The 25,437-nt window shown below is 41.3% G+C and overlaps 4 protein-coding genes and 1 long non-coding RNA gene across 6 annotated transcripts in view; 2 read left to right on the top strand and 3 right to left on the bottom strand.

Annotated features, from left to right (window-relative positions):
* The window catches only part of LOC117994138 (phosphate carrier protein, mitochondrial-like), a 263,608-nt gene that overhangs the window by 74,626 nt on the left and 163,545 nt on the right, over window positions 1–25,437 (bottom strand). The window lies entirely within an intron of this gene.
* On the top strand, window positions 875–12,775 carry LOC117994175 (uncharacterized). The gene is made up of 7 exons (XM_069507827.1): window positions 875–1,079; window positions 2,315–2,452; window positions 2,575–7,785; window positions 8,638–8,807; window positions 10,276–10,499; window positions 11,242–11,450; window positions 12,435–12,775. Exons 1-7 carry the CDS (start codon window positions 1,030–1,032, stop codon window positions 12,490–12,492), a joined length of 6,060 nt encoding a protein of 2,019 aa, XP_069363928.1. The 5' UTR covers window positions 875–1,029; the 3' UTR covers window positions 12,493–12,775.
* LOC138404272 (uncharacterized) lies at window positions 12,788–14,478 on the top strand. Its single transcript, XR_011238278.1, has 2 exons — window positions 12,788–13,344; window positions 13,387–14,478. It is a non-coding gene; the product is annotated as an uncharacterized lncRNA (long non-coding RNA).
* Window positions 15,384–22,167, bottom strand: LOC117994172 (uncharacterized). The gene is made up of 8 exons (XM_034982062.2): window positions 22,037–22,167; window positions 21,047–21,202; window positions 19,973–20,098; window positions 18,308–18,471; window positions 17,763–17,918; window positions 17,250–17,377; window positions 15,811–15,917; window positions 15,384–15,502 (listed from the first exon to the last, which is right to left on the bottom strand). Exons 1-8 carry the CDS (start codon window positions 22,160–22,162, stop codon window positions 15,392–15,394), a joined length of 1,074 nt encoding a protein of 357 aa, XP_034837953.1. The 5' UTR covers window positions 22,163–22,167; the 3' UTR covers window positions 15,384–15,391.
* Klp64D (kinesin-like protein 64D) overlaps window positions 22,822–25,437 on the bottom strand; it is a 36,279-nt gene continuing 33,663 nt past the window's right edge. For both annotated transcript variants that reach the window (XM_069507690.1, XM_069507691.1), the window contains exon 14: window positions 22,822–24,118. In XM_069507690.1, coding sequence (XP_069363791.1) covers window positions 23,987–24,118 — 132 coding nt within the window. In that variant the 3' untranslated portion in view covers window positions 22,822–23,986. The remainder of the gene's footprint in view (window positions 24,119–25,437) is intronic.

Below are 25,437 nucleotides of genomic sequence, written 5' to 3'. Positions count from 1 at the left end.
ATAATAATCAACAATGTCATTTGATTAGGCACAAAATTACACAAAATTATGGTGTAGCGATTAAATTTAATTCAAAATTAATAAGAAAATATGTAGTTCTAACTCTAACCACCAATTTGTAATACTAATGTCTGCTCCAATAAGCTTGGAAGATTGCGTAGTTTACGTCGTGTGGCTTGGGATCTTCTCGATATATTTGAGTCTTTTGACCACGACCGCGCTTGGTGTGGTCTTTACTCAGTAAGTGTTAGTCTGTGCGTGCCCATCATTCTTTCTAGTCGAGCGTCGGGTGGGGTGGATTCAGTTTCTATCTAGTATCCCTATTAATCTGTGCCGTACGCCCAGCATGTAGCTACATGTAGCATGTGTAGTAGTGTTCGCAACAAATATGGATTCGGAGCGCCAAGAAGATAACGTTATTTCGCAGAAAAGAGCTAACTATTATAGACGGTTGGAGTTGTGATTTTAGTCTGTTTTGATAGAACAGGTGGAATATCGAGATGTGTTTTCGTCGAACCATTCGCCGCCTTGAATAACAAGTACCTACCACCACCACTACCACACAAGAAACACCACAGCTGAAGATCAAGGCTTCACATCCAGGAAGGATGTGAAGGACAGAATATCTTCCCTTTTGTTTTTACAGTATTAGTTAGATGTAGGTATTTAAATTAGATAGCGAATTGAATGGAATTAGCAATTAAACGAATTTTATTATATTAACTAGTTAACTAATTTAATAAGTGTGCCAACATAACATGGATACATCAAAAATACATGAATCCATAGCTAGGAGCAAAAAAATAATATGGCCATAGACAACCAAAGAACAAACGTCAAAGTCTACAATGTCAATGCCAAAAATTTAAAACAAACTGACCGTTTTTGGTTTTTGCGGCTTCGCGATCGTGATTTATTTTCAAAGTTAATTCGTATTGTTATTTTGTTAAAAAATATAACAAAAAACATAACTGAGTTTTGTTATTAATATGTATGGTTTTGCGAAGTGAATAAATAATATCGGACAATATGGATGACACGCAGGCTTCCGTGAGGTCCACATCCGAAGCAGGAGCAACGTAAGATTATGCTGACTTTACTTTTATTAATTCCCGACGTAAAAAGAGGCGTGCTAATATGTAGGATTGCCAATTTATTTCACAAGAAATAAACTATGTATTAATACATTTAAACTTACGTCGGAAACTTTAAGTTTGACGGTTTCCATCCATATCCATGGGCCATGGCGATAATCAAGTTGTTTCTAAAACACGTCGGTAATAATTTATAGCTACAGTACCTGATATGTAATAGTAATGTTATATATTATTATCTGCTAGCTGATGCCCGCTACTTCGTCCGCGTGGATTTAGGTTTTTCGAAATCTCGTGTAGAAGCTTAGCCTGTGCCCTGAAGGGACCTTCAATATATCTCTCTAGTATCACCTACCGTTGCAATAATGGATGTTATGATATCATGGGATGACAGACTCTAACACTAGGTAATTAATCAAACACTGTTCGAGTTCACGTAACACTATGGTCAGTATTGCAGCCATCTTTTTCTTGATGTTTGGCGGCTGTGCAGGGCTGTTCAGACTCTGTATCACGTTGAACGTTGCCAATCTATTATGATCACCTCCATTTTACAGTTCTTGTCCAATACTGACTGCCGCCAGAACAGCAGTAGCTTCTTGGATGAGATTTTTGTCTCCTCCGGTTGCAGTAAGTGATTCTCTAGGGGTAGACTATGTTTATGCATTAGCGCTGGTCATTGACAGATAATGTGTAGGTGCGTTTCGTAGGACACAAGTGATCCTATCACTTTGTTGTCTGTCTGTCAAGAAAACTATAGAGTATTTCCCGATGACCTTTGACCCGAAATTTGGCAGGAAGGTAGGTCTTATAGCAGACATGAGGGGAAAAATCTGAAAACTGTAAATTTGTGGTTACATCACAAGAAAAAAATTAAAATGTGTTCATGAATAAATATTTCTATTTTCAACTTTCAAAGTAAGATTACTATACCAAGTGGGGTATCATATGAAAGGGGTTTACCTGTAAATTGTAAAACAGGTTTTTAATTATTTTAATGCATAATAGTTTTTGATTTATCTTGCAAAATGACGATAAAATACTACTAGTACGGAACACTCGGTGCGCGAGCCTGACTCGCACTTGGCCAGTTTTTAACCTACTTCCAAAAAGGTGGTTCTCAATTTGGCCTGTTTTTTTTGTGTATGTATACCGTTTTTTTTTAGGGTTCTGGACAGCTTTGCAATTTTTTTTTAAATTAATGTTATCATCTTTTACAGGAGGAAGCGCAGATCGTCTATACTGAAGAGTCACCGACCACCACGCACGCCGTTGTCTGAGCTTGAGTTCAACGTAGCCACCCCCACTGACACAACCAAGAGTCGTCGCGTCAGCTTCTCGCGAAGGACTGGCGTGGCGTAAGATATTCCTACCTAATATTAATTAATAGCCTCAATAGCTCTACTATAGGTTTTTTATCAATGTTATGAAGATGTGTAAAATTATACTATTGAATGTGTTATGAAACATTTGTTTACAGGGAATTTGTCACAAATGAAGCAACCACAACCTGGAAAAACGTTTACGAAGAGCAAAACAAATCTTTGGAGAATTCCGGCAACGATTCCATTGTGAATGCTCCGCGTCAGATGTCCATCGGCCATATAGGGAAGAGGATATTTGACCAACAGTTTGAAGAAGTAGAAATCGTGGATATTGGAGGCACTCTTCAACCAAAATCACTCGCACAAGACTTTCATACATCCCTTAATAACCTGAATATAACCCAACAGCTAGCATCCCTTGAATGCCCGATTGATGATAGAAAATTGACTGCTCCATTTCAAAACTTCGAATTGAGCTCATTAACAGATCATCAGAGTAAAGTTTTCCGTGATGATTTCACTATGCCTACTATGCCTGAAATGACTAACCCTATTGATATTAATTTTTCCATACACCCTATGAGCTCTAATAATGATTGCGATGATTTGGATGAAATTGTAAAAGATTTGGGGAGACCACAACATGCAAACGTTGTATGTCCAGGACTGTTTAACGGTGGCAATATGTCTGAATACATTGAAGTTGACTTTAACATGACACACTGTGTAAAAAAAGACGAGTCTGAGATGTACATTACGAGCACAATTCTAAATCCTGAGGTCCAAGAAGTGTCTAGAAGCATTTCTTCCATTCATAATAAAAGAAAACTTAACGATTTAAACAATTGGATAGAAGATAAAGAAAATATTGCAATAAACCCGTACGTAATACCGAAAGAGTCTAAAAACTTCGCTATAAATGACTCTGATAAAATATTGGCGTTTGATGGAAAAAAATTACCAGTGAAGTCAGAAAGAGAGGCTTTACCTGGTTTGGACAGAACACACAATTTCCGTAGTAATTTGTTACCTGATCTTCCCACTGGTGCTACGCCGAAAAGGAAAACAATTGTATTAAACACAAACGATGACTTGCCAAATTTCATGTTAGACAATTCAGCAATTATGGGGATTCAAGTTGAAAGTTCCTATAATATTCCACCAGTTCAAAAAAGTTTTATGTATAGCGAAAGTGATTTATCGATAAACCAAGCTGTGAACAATAATGTTGAGGCAAACAAAAGAAAAACAATTGTTTTTGAAGATGGTATGGGTAATATTTCAGTCACACAGGCCGTTCCAGCTAAAGTTATTATCAATAAGCAAGAAAAAAGGAAAACTATCATATACGAACATGACAACGCGAATATATCGGTTACTCAAGCTGTCCCTACAAATATTATAGGTCCAAATAAAAAAATTGTTGAGGAAAGAAAAACTGTTGTCTACGAAAATGACATTTCCTTTACACAAGCGTTACCGGCTAATCTAATCTTGAACAACATTTCCAACGTATCACAAGACAAGATGATGTACTATCAAGATGTTGTTGACATGTCTGTCACTCAAGTTATCCCTGATAATATAATTAATATAATGAAAAATAAGAGTAACACAAGTAATATTTCTATTACTCAAGCAATTCCATCTAATATAATAACTGCAGATGTTAAACCAAATGATTCACTAAAGACACTAATTTTCGACACAAATGAAGATATCAATATTGAATTAACGCAAGCAGTTTCCGATAGTGTTTTACTATCTGCAAAAAATAACTCTGAAAAACGAAAATCTATGGCTTTCGAAGAGGATGGTGATATATCGGTTACTCAGGCAGTTCCCGCTAATATTATATTTGAAAAAACAAAGGCGATTGTGTTCGAAGAGGATAGTGATATATCAGTTACTCAGGCGGTCCCAGCTAATATTGTATTTGAGAAATTTGAAATAAAATGTGACACAGAACCTGAAATACTCAAAAACGAAGAAAATAAGAAATCCGATAAAATTAAAGGTGATCTCTGCTTAGAAGATCAAAACGAAAAGACATCTAATAGAAGAAAAACAATAATTTACAATGATGAGGCAGGAGATATTTCAATGACACAAGTCATACCATCTAATATTCTTATGATGAAAAAAGAAGCAGAGAAAATGGAAACATCAACTGACCACGACATGGTAGATATTTCTATGACACGCGCTTTACCTACAAATATATTATTGCGTAAATCAGAAAATGTAATAACAGAGGAATCATCAAACTTACTTTGGCCCGATATAGATAATAATGCTCAAAATATTTTAACTTGGAACAATAGTGAAAACAACGACAATTTGATGAAGTTTCAAGACAAGTTCATTGATGAAAATAAGTCCAAACAGCAATCTGAACTCCATGAACGTAGTGGATGTAATTTGTCAATGAATAAACCGATACCAAGTGATATCATTGATATTCAAAAAGATATTCTTAAAGAGACCGAAGTGTGTGCAGAAAAAAGTTTATTTATGCCCATAACTGAAGATTTGTTGAAAGACAATTTATCTATCAAGCAAGATATTCGTCTTTACCAAGCGGTGGAGCAATCTTTTTCACAAACAGAAGTCCAAAGTACTACCAAAGGATTGAATGAATCCTTAGTTAATAAAGAAAATTTAACCATAAATCATTCATTTGTCACAGCATCCGAAACTACTTTAGATAATAAGAACAAAGAGAGTTATATCAAAGAAAAACTTAGTATGGAAAACGAATGTGTAAGTAAAAAAAACTCAGCAATGAGTCAAATTATATCTAAATCTCGTGATGAAAACCTAAAAGCGAAAAAATCTTTTCTAAATGAGCTATTGGATATGTCAAATGCTTCAGTGGAATCTGTCGCCAGAAATAATGTGAATGCTACCGAATCTACGATCGTTGTAAATGAATCGACTAATGATATGAGATTGAAGAGTGAAGGAAAATCAAATGAAAGCCTTTTTATCATAATGAGAGATAGTGATGACGACGAAAAGAAAGTCGATCATGTTTCAGAACGTTTAGGAATAAGCTTAACAAATGACCCAAATCAAAGAGATTCTAAAGATCAACCTGCTATTGAATATATCGAAGAATCTGATGACGTCCAGGATTCACACAATAAGACCGCTGAATTAAAAGCCGTTGATCAACCAAAAAGAACCTCTAATCGACATTACGAAAGAGTTATTAGCAGTGACTTATATGAAGATACAGAAAGTTTGAATAAGTCTGACATTAAAGAAAAAAGTATGACAAAAAGTAAAAAATCTTTCAGGCAGGCGGACGATACAAGGGAATTGTTAGGAATGCTTTCTGACTTCACTGAAGGAGAGAATGACGAGTTGGAAAATGAAAAACCAACATCTACGGTAGAGAAGAAAGAAAATTTAGCAATCGAAAACAGATTTGAACCGAAACGTTCAAGTTTCATGCCAAGAAGACAGTCAATAGTTTTAAGCAGAGAGAATTTGTTACACAATATTTCGTTGGCTCAAGCTGCATTACAGCAATCTAGATTTGAAGTAGACGAGGATGAAAGCATTGAGGATACCCATGATTCCCCAGAAGAGATAGAGGAGGAAAAATCCCGAAGAAAGTCCGTCAGGATTAGTAACGAAGTTGTAAAAACGTTACACTTTGAGGGAGACGATTCTATAACTGAAGCAAGTTTGAAAACCAGTTTAAAGACGTCGCTTTTAAAGAAAACTGCTTTTGGTGACACGTCATACATGACAGAGAATAAGGCGAAAGTTATTCCCAGCTATCTTAAAGATGTATCAGATAACCTAAAATCTCTAATGAGTGATCTAGTGAAACCAATGGCGGATGTTATACCCTGCGAAACAGTTGGTTTAGACAAATCGTTAAAATCGGCAGTGTCTACGTGTAGTACACAAATACAAGCTAATTTAGTTACATCGAGTCAAATAGATTTTGATGTTGAATTACATTCTAATTGCGAGTCAGTTGAAAACATCAAAAGTATTAAAACCAACCGATCACCTAATAAAGTGTTTGTAGAGAAACCTGCTTCACATAAAACTGATCGCACATTAACGCGTTCTGTTCCATCGGTCTCAATATCTGCCTCTATGGAAATCAATCATTCACCCCCAAATTCTCCAGTCTTACAAACTCGTATTAAACATCCAATTCCCCAATCCTCAGTAAAAGGACCTATAATAGTATTCGATCATCACAACCCTCTAAACAACGTTCTGTTAGCACCAGTAGATGGAGAAGTGCATAAATATAACCCTATTAAATCTACAGAAACTATGCATTCGGAACACGAGAACTTCACTCAAATTGATGAGAAAGTTAATGGAACCCATGTTGAAGTCGAGAGGTTATCTACACATTATCACGTGGATAGTATAGTATGCCAGCAATCCGCGCTTCAAGCAGGCGATAGTTGTGTTGAAATATTAAAAGATACCAACAGCTTAATCTCGAATCTTAGCAAACCTATATCGATTGATCGTTCCACTGAAGGATTGTTGACCGAAGTTAAAAATACTGAAGTGAATACTTTAATTGCAATGAAAGAGAATAAAGAGCTTCTAGAAGCAAGTTCTTCGCTTACTTTAGTAGACGATGCGCTCGCACGAAGCGTCTTCGACGTTAAAATTGAGAGTGACACAACAGAAAACGGTGTAAAATCCCCTCTCAGAGTCGTTTACCAAATGGAAACAGATGGCGAATTGCTACAGAAAATCGATTCTGACGTGGCATCGTCAAAATCGAATGTCGATAACGATAACGACAGTTCGCATACAAGAAAACGTAGCTACAGTCCGACTAAAAGGAACCAGGATAATAAAACGAATATAGAAATTACTCCAAAACCTGTTAATAAAATACAAAAAATGTCCAACAGTCATAAAAAAATCGAACGTCTCGACGAATTGATAATGTGTTTGGATAAAATGGAATCGGTTACAGATATAGATGTAAATTCTTCAATTATTAAATCTGATAAAAAACCTATTAAAAAGAGAAGTCCGAAATGTGAAAAGGTTGTAGTACAACGAATCAGTGCGGAATATAGTAGGGAAACTTCGGAAAAGAAACCGAAAGAAGAGTCTATAGATTCACTGAAAAATGTCGACGAAGGTGGGAAGAGTATGGTAACAGAGAGCTCGTTTACAAGTAGCAAGCACGTGAGAGAGACGCAAGATGTTGATAGTGTGGTGTCGACAAACCCGTCGAGCTACTCGTCGAGTAAGGACTGTATGAATTGGGAGACTGATCTTGATGCTGCGAGTTCGAGAAATCTTTCAGAGTGCAGTTCGAGTGCCAATGTGGTCGATAAAATCAATATGCTGAGGTTTATGGGGTGAGTTTATATTTTTACCTAGAACTGCTATTAGATGATCCTTACTATATGTCCCGCCAATTGCTAATGCGCGTGGCCGCCATTTTAGTGACGTCAGCACTGAAGTTTCGAGCTGATGGTATATTTTTACTTAAATATACGTCAAATGACGTCATTTCGATGTTAATGAGACATGGTTCCAGCGCAATAGCAATTTGCGGGACTTATAATGTGGTTTTTAAAATTATTATTCAGATACAAGTTAGCCCTTGACTGCAATCTCACCTGGTGGTAAGTGATGATGCAATCTAAGATGGATGCGAGCTGACCTGAAGGGGTGTGGCAGTTTTTATTAAACCCATACCCCTTTGGCTACTCTACACGGCATCGTACCGGAACGCTAAATCGCTTGGCGGTTTTACCGGTAGGGTGGTAACTAGCCACGGCTGAAGCCTCCCACCAGACCAGACCAGAAATTTAAAAATAATTATAAAATTCCAAATCCCTCCCGGGAATCGAACCTGGGTTAATTCTATTTAAAAAATCTTTAACCTAAAATGAATGATACCAACAGAATAGGTATATTACAGTTCTCGGCAGGAAATATTGTACATCGACCTTTAGAAAGTGATAGTGGTTTAGTAGAGCGTTGTCTCTGTGGTTGAGACTGACAAAACGTCACATAGGTATGAGTGACAGAGACAACGCCTAAGCCGATATCTCTATCTAAATATCTATGTACCTACAATACTTCCTGCCGGCTACTGTATGTTGAAAATAAGTATAAAATATTTGAGCAGACTTTTTTAAGCCAATAAAGATATGATTTATTTAATCGTTGGCCTAATATTCGCACTCACTTTCGCATGGTAGACGCGAGTGTGAATGGGAGTCATCGGGCAGCGACGTGTGGATGTTTCGCTTGCTGCGATCGCGCATACGACTCACGGCGCGACTGTCGCACCGGCATCACAACGCGGCCCGGTCGCGCGTGCTGGCCGACACGCCGCTAGAGGCCGTCACTGTGGACCCCATACGACAAGGTAGGAGCATACGTCTCACGGCGCGACTGTCGCACCGGCATCACAACGCGGCCCGGTCGCGCGTGCTGGCCGACACGCCGCTAGAGGCCGTCACTGTGGACCCCATACGACAAGGTAGGAGCATACGTCTCACGGCGCGACTGTCGCACCGGCATCACAACGCGGCCCGGTCGCGCGTGCTGGCCGACACGCCGCTAGAGGCCGTCACTGTGGACCCCATACGACAAGGTAGGAGCATACGTCTCACGGCGCGACTGTCGCACCGGCATCACAACGCGGCCCGGTCGCGCGTGCTGGCCGACACGCCGCTAGAAGCCGTCACTGTGGACCCCATACGACAAGGTAGGAGCATACGTCTCACGGCGCGACTGTCGCACCGGCATCACAACGCGGCCCGGTCGCGCGTGCTGGCCGACACGCCGCTAGAGGCCGTCACTGTGGACCCCATACGACAAGGTAGGAGCATACGTCTCACGGCGCGACTGTCGCACCGGCATCACAACGCGGCCCGGTCGCGCGTGCTGGCCGACACGCCGCTAGAGGCCGTCACTGTGGACCCCATACGACAAGGTAGGAGCATACGTCTCACGGCGCGACTGTCGCACCGGCATCACAACGCGGCCCGGTCGCGCGTGCTGGCCGACACGCCGCTAGAGGCCGTCACTGTGGACCCCATACGACAAGGTAGGAGCATACGTCTCACGGCGCGACTGTCGCACCGGCATCACAACGCGGCCCGGTCGCGCGTGCTGGCCGACACGCCGCTAGAGGCCGTCACTGTGGACCCCATACGACAAGGTAGGAGCATACGTCTCACGGCGCGACTGTCGCACCGGCATCACAACGCGGCCCGGTCGCGCGTGCTGGCCGACACGCCGCTAGAGGCCGTCACTGTGGACCCCATACGACAAGGTAGGAGCATACGTCTCACGGCGCGACTGTCGCACCGGCATCGACTAGATCCTGTATGGTAACTCTACAGACGTGTGTATCTCTGTATTTACACCTAAATGACATAATATATATGTGGTAATGCAACAAACCCACTATGGTTATGTCAAAAAGTATAATTGGGTATTTTCCCACTTTTGAATTTGATAAATATTATTATTTTACTATAAACTAGGATAAAAATAATTGACGTACACTGAAAAAAATATTAAAATCCAACAAAGATTTACAAAGTTACAGGCATTTTAATTTTGGAGTGGGAGGGTCTTCTATCCCTTTCCCGCAAAACGAAAATTTGTATTAAACCGCACGAAACTACTATGGCATTAGTAAGGTGTGACGTCAAAATGCTATTTCGCTATCTCTGTCTAATCAGAAATATTTAAATGCTTATAACTTTTTTGTTATTTGATCGATTTAAATAGTTTTTTCAGTTTACGTCGTTATTTTTATCCTAGTTTACAAAAAAATTTGAGTCAAATACCCAATTATTTATAGTTAAAAGTGATGATTCCAGAAGTGAAGGACCCGCTGGCAGCGGTCTGTATCCGCTTCGCCGTTGAGGCGATGCGGTACGAGTGCACGCGAGAAGGCGGCTGCGCGCGCGCCAGTGACGTCACGGGGCTGCTGAAGCGCTGCGCACACGTGGCGCGAGTGGCGCTGCGCTGGGCGCGCTGCATGCGCGACGCGAGGTACCGCCTCGCGTACACCATCACTGCGGACGGCGAGGTGACGCTCAAGGTGAGGTGACGTCACACGTCCCGCGAGTGGCGCTGCGCTGGGCGCGCTGCATGCGCGACGCGAGGTACCGCCTCGCGTACACCATCACTGCGGACGGCGAGGTGACGCTCAAGGTGAGGTGACGTCACACGTCCCGCGAGTGGCGCTGCGCTGGGCGCGCTGCATGCGCGACGCGAGGTACCGCCTCGCGTACACCATCACTGCGGACGGCGAGGTGACGCTCAAGGTGAGGTGACGTCACACGTCCCGCGAGTGGCGCTGCGCTGGGCGCGCTGCATGCGCGACGCGAGGTACCGCCTCGCGTACACCATCACTGCGGACGGCGAGGTGACGCTCAAGGTGAGGTGACGTCACACGTCCCGCGAGTGGCGCTGCGCTGGGCGCGCTGCATGCGCGACGCGAGGTACCGCCTCGCGTACACCATCACTGCGGACGGCGAGGTGACGCTCAAGGTGAGGTGACGTCACACGTCCCGCGAGTGGCGCTGCATCATATTATTATCTAAATATTTTTTTTTTTGCTTTGATAGTTTACTAGCTGATGCCCGCTAGTTTTTAAAAATCCCGTGGGAACTCTATTTTTCCGGAATAAAAAGTAGCCTATGCCACTCTCCAGGTCTTTATCTATACACATGCAAAAAATCACGTCAATCCGTTGCACCGTTGCGACGTGATTGAAGGACAAACCAACAAACAAACACACTTTCGCATTTATAATTAGGGCACTGATTATTGATTGACAGGTGGCTAACATCCGCCTCCGCTCCGTATGGGAGGTCTGCCTCCGTTTGGAGCTCGTGGTAGAGGACGCGCAGGAGGGCGCGTGGCCTCGGGCGAGTCACGCGCGCGCTTGCGCAGTGCTGGCCGACTGTGCAGCGCCGGAACAAGTTGACGTTGAGAAGCTCGCTTCACACTTGCCGCGCGACTGGAGACACGCGCCGGCCACTATATGGCGAGTTCCACTCACGCGTCACTCACGTTCCATACACGCGCCACACGCTTCACACACGCAGCAAACGCGTTATACACACGTTCCATACACGCGCCAAACACGCGCAACACACGTGCCACACGCTTCACACACGCAGTAAACGCGTTATACACACGTTCCATACACGCGCCAAACACGCGCAACACACGCGCCACACGCTTTACACACGCAGCAAACGCGTTATACACACGTTCCATACACGCGCCACAGGCTTCACAGTCACACGCGCTACACACGCAGCAAACGCGTTACACACACGCGCCACACATGCGTCACACACGCGCCGCACACCTGCAACAAACGTGCAACTAACGCGCAAGCTACCCATTGGAGTTAAGAGTCAGCGCGTACCAAACCTTCGTTAATTTATAAAAGCTGAAAGTTTCTCTGCGTATTGTCGCCAGCACAGGGAGGAACGACCTGCGACTATGAAGTTTGGATCATGGTGGCTTTGAGAGATAACAGGTAATGGTACTGATTCTGAGCACAACCTAATTTTAGAGTATTCGCATACTCTTCTTACTAATGTAATATGCAAATCACAGACGCAGTTTGACAGTTTTAAATTTTATTTTTAAATGGTAAAACCCGTGATTTTAATGCACAGTCGCGAGCCTACTGTTTAAATTTGTAGCGTGCACAAAAATTTAGAGACTTTAAATGTAAAGTTCATGTTCTGTCCCTTTTTAGCATTGTTAAAAAGAAAAGGATGCAGATACTCTAAATTTAGTAGTTTAGATTTAGAGAAAGACAACGGAATCGGTGCCAATAAAGGTCTAAAAAATAATAACTTCAGAATCGCTGATCGTTCCTCCCTGTGCTGGCGACAATACGCAGAGAAACTTTCAGCTTTTATACATTAACGAAGGTTTGGTACGCGCTGACTCTTAATCTACATGTATGGCCGCCCTAAGAAACAAAATAAAATTTTCTTTTTTTTTCCAGGACGGTGTTTAGGTACCTGAAAAACAAGACGCGGGACGATCATCTCCTTGGTTTATAATAAATTAAAATACATTAACTTAAGCAAATTTCATTTATTTTTATTAAAAATACATTTTAATAAAGTCCCTAGCTCTCTGATATCAAACAACAACAATCGCATTAGGGCGATTACGCACTGCGTCCGATCCGAATCCGTGAAAATACGTTCCGAAATAGTCATAGAACTATTTGTATGGTAGCTTACGCACTAGCTCCGATTTCCGTCATCCGAATTCTCTCCATCATCCGTCAGAATATCGGATTGAATATGCCTCGGAATTGAATTGAAATTATTTATTTGCAAGAAACATTGTACATAAGATGTCAACATTTAAAGAAAAAATCAAATCAGTCCAGACACCTCGAAAAAATCGGTGAACATACCTACATTAAAAAAAAAAACGGCCGAATTCAGAACCACCTCCTTTTTGGAAGTCGGTCAAAAATATATAATTATCCAATATGTTTCGTCAATTGACATGCAAAATATGTAATGAGTTGTCTACATTATTGACCCATTAAGAATACTAATTACTTCCCTTTTTTGCACAATTTAGATAATTAGGTATAAGTCCCGCAAATTGCTATTACGCTAGAACCGTGTCTCATTAACATCGAAATGACGTCATTTAGACGTCAGCCGAAAAACTTCAGTCTAGTGCTGACGTCACTAAAATGGCGGTCACGCGCATTCGCAATTTACGGGACTAATACCACTAATACACTGAATTAGTGATTATGCTCAAATGCTGGATTCAAATCGGACATATTATGACGTAGATATGTCAGAGATGTCCACTGATTAGCTTAGATTTGAATCAGAGATCTGATTAGTGCGTAAGCAATATCCGAGTTCGGTCCGAGTTTTTTCGTATATATTTTTTGTATATATTTTTTTATTTTTCGTATATAGATATCCGTATTTTCATGGACTCGGATCGGATGAGTGCGTAACCGTTCTGATATTTATTACAAGACTGAATTATATTTGTTACTAGAACTGATGTTGTTGCCAGAACTGATTTTTGCAATGCTAGTGGTCACTTTAACTAAAATTTAGAAGCTAAAAACATTTGTGCCCAATTCTGTTGTACATCATCTCTTTATATTCTATATCCATTTCAATAATGCTCCTTGTAGAAAATTATAGCATTAAAAGACTTATCGATTTAGTTTAGAGATTGAACGGGATCAAATTGGTTCAAACTGACTATCACTAATTATAAATGTGAAAGTGTGTTTGTTTGTTGGTTTGTCCTTCAATCACGTCGCAACGGAGCAACGGATCGACGTGATTTTTTGCATGGGTATAGTTTAAGACCTGAGAGGGAGACAGGCTACTTTTTATCCCGGAAAATCAAAGAGTTCCCACGGGATTTTTGAAAACCTAAATCCACGCGTGCGAAGTCGCGGGCGTCAGTAGTACATAATAATAAAGAAATAAATAATGACTATTTATTTATTTATTTATTACTAGCTGCTCCGGCAAACTTCGTACCGCCTAACAGTCGATTCTTTTTCAGGATTTATTTTAAAAATTTCTATCCGTAAGAACCATTCCGTACTTCAAGGAATATTATGAAAAAGAATTAGCGAAATCGGTTCAGCTGTTCTCGAGATTTGCGATCAGCAACACATTCAGCGATTCATTTTTATATATAGAGATCATGTACCTATAGCGCGCGTGCGAGTTTTGCCATCTCGACCTGTCCCGGACAAACACACTTTCACATATTTTATAACAGTGGTAGTGATAGTCCGCGACAGGTCGAGATGGCAACACCCGCACGTCACCCACGCTTGCCAGAACCGGGTTAGCGCAGGGGCTGTGCGGGTGTGCGGGGCGTTCCCTCCCCGATTGCCATTTCAACCTGTCGCGTACTATATAAATCAAGGCGTCGCGTTAGTCGCGCGTTTTGCACATGGCCTATTTTTACTTCACTCTGCTGTTGTTATATTTTAATTTCTTAAGTGTTTTTGGAAATATATTTTTGTATGAAACTGGTTGGTTCTATTTCATTTATAAGGGCGGTTACGCATTCATCCGTTCCGAGTCAGTGTAAATACGGCTATAAAAAACTCGGACCGAACTCGGATATAGCTTACGTACTAATCCGAACTCGGATATAGCTTACGTACTAATCCGAACTCGGATATAGCTTACGTACTAATCCGAACTCGGATATAGCTTACGTACTAATCCGAACTCGGATATAGCTTACGTACTAATCCGATCTCTGATCCGAATCTAAGCTAATCAGTCGACATCTTTAACATATTATCTACGGCAGTCCGAGATATTCTCACGGATGACGGAGAGAACGAGCCGGAGTTAGAGCACGTATACTAGCATAGAAATAGTTCTTTGACTACTTCGGAACGGAATACGGATATTATAATAATAAATATATAGATACTCTAAATTTAGTTTAGAGTAAGACAAAGGAATCGGTGCCAATGCTGCTTTACGGAGTGATATAAAAATATTTTTTCTTAAAAAAACCCTCGATGGATTAAAATGTCAAATGAGCTCGGGAGCTTTTATTCAGTGCTGATCACGGAGTCAGCAAGTCATCTTGCAGGAGTGACCGTGATTGTCGGAGAGATCACGCACTCATCCGATCCGAGTCCGTGAAAATACGTTCCTTTTTGTTTTATGACATGTAGATATTTATTATATCCGTATTCTTACGGAATCGGATCGGAGTGCGTGATCGTTATAAGCCGCCGCTGTCCGTCCGTCCGTCCAGTCTGTCAGCGGACTTCAAAATTCAAAATGACTGCAATGAAAATTAAAAGCTATTTTTTTGTACAATGGTACGGAACCCTTCGTGTGCGAGCCTGACTCGCACTTGGCCGGATTTTTAGTGTTGATTGTCACCCAGCGGATTTGCTGACACTGGTGAAGCGCCAGTAGCTCAGTGGTAGTCGGCTTTGCGTCTCGCGGCCTCTATTTCGATGACTGGGCAGGTGCTGAGAGGGTTGCCCAGGGTACTGATGACGTCATACGTCGAACATGGGCGGATGATCTGTGGACAAAGACACTTCCTTAGGCCCGGTATCCATCAAGCGGAGATGAGCGCAGATGTGTCAGATAATATAAGATGAAAAAATTATCACATCATCTGATTGGTATGTTAAATACATCCTCGCCCATCTCCGCTTTGGTGTATACCGGCCCTAGATTCGATTTTCAATCGCCAAGATATTACCATTAACTGAAAAATAAGGGCCCCAGTCTACTCAAGCGCAACGCAGCGAAGTGGAGGCGGACCTATCTTCATACTTTGTTATTTATAACTACTATAAGCATAATAGCAGCTTAGAGAGGACTTACCCTCCCAAATACGACGTTCTTGAGGTCGAACTGAGGCAACGGTTTGAAGGTAATGTTGAATATTCCACACAGTTCCTCATCTTTTGTAGTAGGCATCGATAGTAATCCTAAAATAAAACATTTTGTATGTATATACATACATATAAATCCAATAAAATCATAAGGAAACATACCTGCCTATACTTAGTACGCGACAGGTCGAGATGGCAATCGGGGTATGGGCGAGGGGACGCCCCGCACCGGGTTATCACGGGGCTTTGCGTGTGTGCGGGGCGTTCCCTCCCCGATGCAATTTCGAAGACTCTGAAAAGATAGAGGTGCTAATCTCCGACCCCCCCGTTGGCGTTAGACCTACAGAGTCATAACTCATATCACGATTTCTTTCGGCGTGAGTATATGTATGACTCCGCCACGTCGCCGCCACTGCAGAACAGATGGGGAACTTTCCTAGCGTTATACCTGGCATAGAATGCGAGAAGTGATAGATCTCAGCCAGGACGGGCCTGACGCGGCCTTGCTGCGCGTAGCAGCCGAACCCGTTGTTGTAGATCACGTCGCCGCCACTGCAGAACAGATGGGGAACTTTCCTAGCGTTATACCTGGCATAGAATGCGAGAAGTAATAGTTCTCAGCCAGGACGGGTCTGACGCGGCCTTGCTGCGCGTAGCAGCCGAACCCGTTGTTGTAGATCACGTCGCCGCCACTGCAGAACAGATGGGGAACTTTCCTAGCGTTATACCTGGCATTGAATGCGAGAAGTAATAGTTCTCAGCCAGGACGGGTCTGACGCGGCCTTGCTGCGCGTAGCAGCCGAACCCGTTGTTGTAGATCACGTCGCCGCCACTGCAGAACAGATGGGGAACTTTCCTAGCGTTATACCTGGCATAGAATGCGAGAAGTGATAGGTCTCAGCCAGGACGGGCCTGACGCGGCCTTGCTGCGCGTAGCAGCCGAACCCGTTGTTGTAGATCACGTCGCCGCCACTGCAGAACAGATGGGGAACTTTCCTAGCGTTATACCTGGCATAGAATGCGAGAAGTAATAGTTCTCAGCCAGGACGGGTCTAACGCGGCCTTGCTGCGCGTAGCAGCCGAACCCGTTGTTGTAGATCACGTCGCCGCCACTGCAGAACAGATGGGGAACTTTCCTAGCGCTATACCTGGCATAGAATGCGAGAAGTAATAGTTCTCAGCCAGGACGGGTCTGACGCGGCCTTGCTGCGCGTAGCAGCCGAACCCGTTGTTGTAGATCACGTCGCCGCCACTGCAGAACAGATGGGGAACTTTCCTAGCGTTATACCTGGCATAGAATGCGAGAAGTAATAGTTCTCAGCCAGGACGGGTCTGACGCGGCCTTGCTGCGCGTAGCAGCCGAACCCGTTGTTGTAGATCACGTCGCCGCCACTGCAGAACAGATGGGGAACTTTCCTAGCGTTATACCTGGCATAGAATGCGAGAAGTAATAGTTCTCAGCCAGGACGGGCCTGACGCGGCCTTGCTGCGCGTAGCAGCCGAACCCGTTGTTGTAGATCACGTCGCCGCCGCTCCAGAACAGATGGGGAACTTTCCTATGAAGAAGGGGTGGGGTGAAGTTTTAATGCGAAATATAGGGCACCTTCAAAGCCGCGCTCCCTTGTAAATCCATATACTTAAATGAAAACGCTTGAACGCAGCGTTACACCCGTGCTGCGGCTGCGCATCAGTTCATCGATCGAAGACTATATGGTTTTACTTTCATAAAAAGCCTGTCATATTATTGTGAAATTAATAAAATCATAAGCGAAGCGAGTGCGAAATTTTTTAACAGAGTACGAGCAGGTAATAATTAACTTTAGCTTAATGTTTAATGCTAAAAAAGTTTAATGGTATTTTATTTTTGGAACTATTTTATACTGATTGTTAGCCAAATAATAAAAATAATAGTTATACTGTAATCCTACATTCTTTTAGCACCTGAAAAATTGGGTCCCCACGTAGCCGTGTCCCAGTCCGTCTCCGTCCAGCAGCTCGAGGAACAAGCGGCAGGTCTCAGGGCATATGTCGGTAAACAGTTCAGCTCCTAGTGTTCCCAGTACTGAGGCGTTGCGCATACGCAGCCTTATGTACACCCTGTATTTAATTTCATCAAAGCCTTTATCCATACTAATACATATTATAAAGGTGAAAGTGTGTCTTTCTGTCTGTCTACTAGTCTTTTACGGTCTATCCGTTCAACCGATTTTGACGAAATTTGGTACGCGTAGGTACGCGTGGATTTAGCGTAGCGTTGGAAAAATCCCTTGGGAATTCTTTGATTTTCCGGGATACAAAGTAGCCAGTGTCACTCTCCAGGTCTTCAACTATACCCATGAAAAAAATCACGTCGATCCGTTGCTCCGTTGCGACGTAATTGAAGTACAAACCAACAAACAAACACACTTTTTCGCGTTTATAGTAGGGGTAATTATTGGCCATAATTGTTCGCCAAAAAGTTAGAGGTTTGTGTGATATAAATTCACCGAGGCCGTTTAGTTCCATGCGGGGCAGCAAAGGTTGGGTCCTCCATGACTTCTGTTCGAGGAAAGGGGAACAGCACGAATTTGTTGCATGATCGACGCACAATTTCTTGCTTGATGCGTCGCCAGTCCCTTTCTAGCCACGCTGTTGGTACTACACCGGGTTCCTGACAAAATTACATTACTTTAGAATAGAAATACGCGTGAGATTAGGTTTTTAAAAATCCCGTTGGAGCTCCTTGATTTTTCGTGATAAAAAGTAGACTATGTAACTCTCCGTCTTTATCTATACCCATCAGTGGCGAGGGGTGAAAATCTGAAAAAGGGAAGCCGGCGCAACAAAAAAAAGTTCTTACCTAAAAAAATATCAGCTCCACACCACCGTCACCGATTCACCATTTATTTTGTAAAAGCACTGGTATTTTCAAAATCTTTGTGACTTTGAAAAAAAGCCTTTTTATGTTGCTGTGAGACACATCTGTGCTTGCTTGCTTTATTAAATACACACTTAACCCAAACCAAATCAAAAACTAAGTATACCTAACCATTTTAGTCTTTAGTTTCAGTCAAATTAAAAGATAATCATCAAAGAGATTCCAACACAATCGCTAACACATTAAAACAAATGTAATAAATAGAAAACAAGGCCAGAACAGTCATTTGTATTCGAAAGGAATATGCCTGTTATTTTTTACGAAATGAGCTAAAATCTAAACATCTACTTAATTATGTGAATTTAATGCCATTTCTTATGTTGAATTACCAAACTGAAACTAAATCAATATTAACTTACACTTATTAGAATTATTAATCACTAACCCCAATTTATTATACTTAAGTATATCAAAATAACATAATCACAAACTTTAAAATCAAGCGCGCATGATGCTTCACCTTCACGTAAACAAAATATGTATCAAAGCGCCCTACAAAATACAAAATAGTAGTATGTACCTGTTGAAACAGTACTGTGAATACAATTTTTAATTTGGAGGTGTAATACAGTAACCCGGCATGCAGCGGCTTATTCGTGTCAAATTTGTCTGACCTGTCAGAGCTACAAATTCGTATTTGCTACCGGGCCAAATTAAATTGGTGGTTCTCGTCCGTAAAGCAAGACAGACGTTGTTCGCTTCCTAGGGAAATGAAAGAGATGGAATGCTAAGAAAGCGCTAAGGCATAACCCGATGTTTACCGGGTTGTTTGCGAGTTTACTATACTATTATATTAGCTTGTTTATAACTATGACTTGATGCATAGCATAGATTTTATTTGATGTTATTATAAATTTTTAGGCAAATAAATTTCGTACACAGTACGTAGCATGCATTTGGGCTTTGGCCTACATTTATGTCACTAAGTACTAGTAGTACCTAAGTACTTACGCTATATGCCAATTCTGAAAGGGAAGCCGATGGGAATCGTGTTATATGGACATTTCGCCACTGATACCCATGCAAAGAATCACGTCAATCCGTTGCACCGTTGCGACGTGTTTGAAGGACAAACCAACAAACAAACACACTTTCGCATTTATAATAAAGGTATGGCCGTTGAAAACTATGCAGCACCGCTTTGATACGCATCAACTCACAACTCTACTTGGTCACACGTTTACTGGTTCGTCTCATACTTACAGTTGATTTTATGGATTACCTAACTACTTACCGTTTCCAAAATTCGCTTGTAAATTTTTTTGTTTTGCCGTTTTATTAATTTACACATATTTCTCCTGTTTTCATAATACTGTCTGTTTTCTACGGGTTTGCTTGTCCAGTGGCTGTCAACTTTACCCTGCGAGCGATAGTAGAGTTTAGTCTGGCTAACGAAAGAAAAGACTGGAAAAGCGCGGTAAATTTAAAAAGTATCAGTATGGCAGCTCTGACATGAATGACAGACCTGGAACAATCTGGAATAACCCAATTTGATAGAGCAGAAATAAAAATAAGTAATTCTATTGTATCAAATTAGGTTACAGGTCTGTAATACTAATTTTTCAGAGCTGCCATACTATAAATACTTTTTAAATTTACCGCGCTTTTCCGGTCTCATCTTTCGTTTAGACGTAATGTATCTAACTATATAAAAGGAAAAGGTGACTGACCGAACGATCTATCAACGCGCAGCTCAAACTACAGGACGGATCTGGCTGAAATTCGGCATGCAGATAACTATTATGTAGAGATCTGCTAAGAAAGCCCGGCCGGAATACCCGGCTGAGTTTGTTGTGGGCTCTTCTCAGACCTGGGCGCGTTTGGAGCCCTCGTAGCTTTAGTTTTAAGTTCGCGTAAAAATAATCACCATTATATCATCATCTTACAAATGCAAACCGACTATCAAAAAGCGTAATTTTTTACCTACTTTGAATAAACGTTTTGAATTTGACTTTGAAAGGATTTTTGAAAATACAACCCCTAAGGGGTTTGAAATTTGTGTAGTCCACGCGGACGAAGTCGCGGGGATAAGCTAGTTTAGAATAACGTCACGGCGGCGGTCTGCGTTTGATTTCATCATCATCATGATCAACCCTTCGCCGCCGGCTCACTACAGGGCACGGGTCTCCTCTCAAAGTGAGAAAGGTTTCGCCATAGTTTACCACGCTGGCCATGTGCGGATTGGTAGACTTCACACAACTTTGAGAACATTATGGAGAACTCTCAGGAATGCAGGCTTCCTCGCGTGTTTTCCTTCACCGTTATAAGCAAAAAAACATTTGATTTACGGATGTACCCCCTCACTTACCCCACATAAATTAATTTTAGCAATATCACAGAGTAACCGGAGGTTTTCAGAGTATATCTGGTTGGCGTGGCGTGTCCACTGCGGCAGATTACGAAGCAATCTACTAGCGTCGTACAGCGGCGGGGAAGTGTCCACCATCGGGCTCACATAGGCAAACTGAACAAGATAAATGGACTAAGAGCCAGCGCGTGCCAAACTTTCGTTATTTTATAAAAGCTGAAAGTTTATCTGCGTATTGTCCCCAACAATGGGAGAAACTTTTGTTTGGATGTTTGTTTGGATTACGGTGGCTTTGGGAAATAATCGGTAGTGAAGGTGTAAAAAATCTTACGTCAAAGTATAAAGTCTATTGTTTTTATATTTTGTTCAGAATACTTAAAATCCCGCGGGAACTCTTTATTTTCCGGGGTAGCCTACGTCACTCTCCAGGTCTTTAACTATGCTATACCCATGCAAAAAATTATGTCAATTCGTTGCTCCGTTGCGAAGTGATTGAAGGACAAATAAACACACTTTCGAATTTATAATATGAGTAGTAATTAACTCATGAGAGTATATGTACCTACGTGTTAAAAAAATTTATGCCACCGAAACGATAGAACTAGCCACCGAAATGAGAGAAACTATCCGCCGAAATTAAAAACTATCGAAAACGTATCTACAGACAGGCAAGCCTTAATAATCCATACTAATATTATAAATGCGAAAGTGTGTCTGTCTGTCTGCTAGCTTTTCACGGCTCAACCGTTCAACCGATTTTGACGAAATTTGCAACCCGGGGAAGGACATAGGCTACTTTTTATCTCGGAAAATTTAAGAGTTCCCACAGGATTTTTAAAAACCTAAACCTAAAAAAAAAACCACGCGTACGAAGTCGCGGGCATCAGCTAGTAATTAATATATCTTACTACTGAGCAGCCTCAACCATACCTATCGCCGGCTCACTACAGAGCACGGGTCTACGCTATCACATAAATAATCTTCTTTTACCTTACCAACACGTCTTTTACTCTTCTTTTTCAGAATAGCTTCATCAATTTCGGGCGGTGGCGATGAATACTTCTTCACGGAATCTTTGGACTGGACTTTCTTTAGAATAGCGCCCATTAGAGTCATTATGCTGATTTATAGTGTTAAAAAAAACCTAAGTATTATTCAGACTTGAAATTTTTATTTCCTAAATCATGAAAAACAATAATATTTTAAAAAGTGATTAAGTTATTTGACTTGAAATTTTGATACAACCATGTAAAATGAAAATCTATGTGGCTTTGTGTTAGAGGTACCTACTGTATTAACTAATTTAAAAATCGATAATTACGTATATTTTATATATTTTGTAAGTTGGTACTTAGGAGTCAGTAGTTTTTAAAAATATTTTTGCTTAATATGTACATTTTATGAATTGTTTAAAAAAATTATAAATACTACTACTATAATGGAAATCACTCACGGTAGTTTAAACGCTAAAATGTTTAAAAAAAGTTGAAATACTTTGTTAAAAAAATAAATTCTAGTAAGATAGATGCAATCCTCGACAGGTCGAGATGGTAATCGGAGTATGAGGTGGGGGGACGCCCCGCAGACTCGCACGTCCCCCACGCTATCCCGCACCGGTTAGTGCGGGAGCTGTGCAGGTGTGCGTCCCAACCGATTGCCATCTCGACCTGTTGCTTACTTATAGATAGAATATAAAAAATATCGTAAAACTTGAGGTCATTTAAATAAAAACAAATATCGTAAAACTTGAGGTCATTTAAATAAAAACAAAAGTATTCGGTATAAAATGTGTATTTTGAAAATAATAAAAAAATATCACATATCACAATACATAATCAACTTTGTGCCATACAAAAATAACATGATACAAATAATTTTTAAATACATATCTGCGGTACCGGCAGGATTAGAACCTGCACCCCTGGTTATCGTGCCCGGAGCGGCGGAGGTTCGAATCCTGCCGGTGCCGCAATTTTTGATATGTACCTACCTATTTAATAATTATTAAGAAATTTTCTTGAAGCATAGGTAAAAACACTATCATAAACATAATATAAGTATGCTATTTTTCTTTTTCTACTTCTTTTCTACTTCTTTTGCTAGTTATTTTCCATAACTAAGCAATCAAATAAGTTACGATTGTTATAAGCTAAAGTCTTTCTAATTTCATTTATTTTTAAGCATATTTCTAACACAATATTTTTCAATTACCTATTTATTTTTATATAACATATTATAATACTGAGAAAGAAGTGACTTAAATATAAAATACATCACTGGAATGTGACTAGCATAGGTTATATTATGATAAAATTAAAAATAATTATTATAAATATTAATTAATAATACACTTCTACGAACACACAGAATTTTAAATCATTAGCGTAAGATCACACTAGCGGCCTTTTTTTAGAAAACGAAATCAGATATCGCCGGACTCATAGAAATATCTAAGTGGTATAGGTAGACCAGAATCTCATTAATTTCCAAGGTAGATGTAAGTACTGTGCAACCGCGTATGAGATAGCGATAGCACGACGTAACGATGAATAACACGACAATTATTACCATTGTTTAGTAGTCAATATTTGTATTAACCGATCAACAATATTTGTATTAAACGTTTTATATGTGAAAACAAGTAAATAACTAATGAGAAATACAATTACGCCACGAATTCTCAAAGTTTGTTTTGCAACTAGAGTTGCATTCCTTGTATGTATTCTTGAAAAAAACCAGTTACACGATAAGGGACAAAAAATAGGTTAGCTGCGTCTCTGTTTATCACATTAGTAACTTTATTTGTGCTCTCTTTTTAGTGTGAATGAGAAAGCAAACGTTCCTGTATCTACCGTTATTACTCTATCTACGGGTCTACCTATATAAACATTTAGTCGCGCGTAATGCCGCTAGTGTGATCAAGCACAAAGATGTATCAATCTATTGCCGCTGTCGCAAAGCGGTGTGCGGTCTGGGCACGGACGACGTGTTCGGTCGCGCCAGACGGCTGGTCGCGCGACCACTCACCGCCGAGTAGGACAGGTAGCGCTCCGACAGGTCCGGAGGCTCGATCTGTTTGAGAAACACTTTATTAATATATTACGTACACTCGAATTCACCACACATGTTATGTTTGTTTTATTTGTGTGTGTTTGTTTGTCGGTTTATAGGTTTGTTGGTTTGTCCTTCAAGCATGTCGCAACGGAGCCATGTTCTACTTTACAGCTATATAATAAGAGCTATTTTACAAGCAAATGTATTGTAGTTACGTGTGCGGTAGTCTTCTGTTGCTGCAGGCGTGGCGTCATGTTGTTGCTGGTGTATTTTACCGCACATGTGCGGTAATGTTCTACTTTACAGCGATATAGTAAGAGCTATTTTACAAGCAAGTGTATTGTAATTACGTGTGCAGTAGTCTTCTGTTGCTGCAGGCGCGGCGCCATATTGTTGCTGGTGTATTTTATTGCATATGTGCGGTAATGTTCTACTTTACCGCCTACAAGCAAGTGTATTGTAGTTACGTGTGCAGTAGTCTTCTGTTGCTGCAGGCGCGGCGCCATATTGTTGCTGGTGTATTTTATTGCATATGTGCGGTAATGTTCTACTTTACCGCCTACAAGCAAGTGTATTGTAGTTACGTGTGCAGTAGTCTTCTGTTGCTGCAGGCGCGGCGCCATATTGTTGCTGGTGTATTTTATTGCATATGTGCGGTAATGTTCTACTTTACCGCCTACAAGCAAGTGTATTGTAGTTACGTGTGCAGTAGTCTTCTGCTGCTGCAGACGCGGCGCCATGTTGTTGCCGGTGTATTTTATTGCATATGTGCGGTAATGTTCTACTTTATCGCCTACAAGCAAGTGTATTGTAGTTACGTGTGCAGTAGTCTTCTGTTGCTGCAGGCGCGGCGCCATATTGTTGCTGGTGTATTTTATTGCATATGTGCGGTAATGTTCTACTTTACCGCCTACAAGCAAGTGTATTGTAGTTACGTGTGCAGTAGTCTTCTGCTGCTGCAGACGCGGCGCCATGTTGTTGCCGGTGTATTTTATTGCATATGTGCGGTAATGTTCTACTTTACCGCCTACAAGCAAGTGTATTGTAGTTACGTGTGCAGTAGTCTTCTGCTGCTGCAGACGCGGCGCCATGTTGTTGCCGGTGTATTTTATTGCATATGTGCGGTAATGTTCTACTTTACCGCCTACAAGCAAGTGTATTGTAGTTACGTGTGCAGTAGTCTTCTGTTGCTGCAGACGCGGCGCCATGTTGTTGCCGGTGTATTTTATTGCATATGTGCGGTAATGTTCTACTTTACCGCCTACAAGCAAGTGTATTGTAGTTACGTGTGCAGTAGTCTTCTGCTGCTGCAGACGCGGCGCCATGTTGTTGCCGGT

The sequence above is a fragment of the Maniola hyperantus genome, chromosome 26 (assembly GCF_902806685.2).
Source record: "Maniola hyperantus chromosome 26, iAphHyp1.2, whole genome shotgun sequence".
In the NCBI taxonomy this organism is placed as follows: Eukaryota; Metazoa; Arthropoda; class Insecta; order Lepidoptera; family Nymphalidae; genus Maniola; species Maniola hyperantus.
Note: the sequence above shows the minus strand (reverse complement) of the source record. Positions and strands in the feature narration are given on the sequence as shown.

Bases quoted from the DNA above. Each gene is read 5' to 3' on its own strand.
- LOC117994175 (XM_069507827.1), top strand. From the start codon at position 1,030: ATGGATGACACGCAGGCTTCCGTGAGGTCCACATCCGAAGCAGGAGCA. The intron at 7,786-8,637 runs GTGAGTTTATAT...TTCGCATGGTAG, and splicing joins AATATGCTGAGGTTTATGGG to ACGCGAGTGTGAATGGGAGT. The intron at 11,451-12,434 runs GCGAGTTCCACT...TTTTTTTTCCAG, and splicing joins CACGCGCCGGCCACTATATG to GACGGTGTTTAGGTACCTGA.
- LOC117994172 (XM_034982062.2), bottom strand. From the start codon at position 22,162: ATGACTCTAATGGGCGCTATTCTAAAGAAAGTCCAGTCCAAAGATTCC. The intron at 21,203-22,036 runs GTAAAAGAAGAT...TATCTTGTTCAG, and splicing joins GTAAAAGACGTGTTGGTAAG to TTTGCCTATGTGAGCCCGAT. The intron at 15,918-17,249 runs GTATAACGCTAG...GTTTTATTTTAG, and splicing joins CTTCTCGCATTCTATGCCAG to GATTACTATCGATGCCTACT.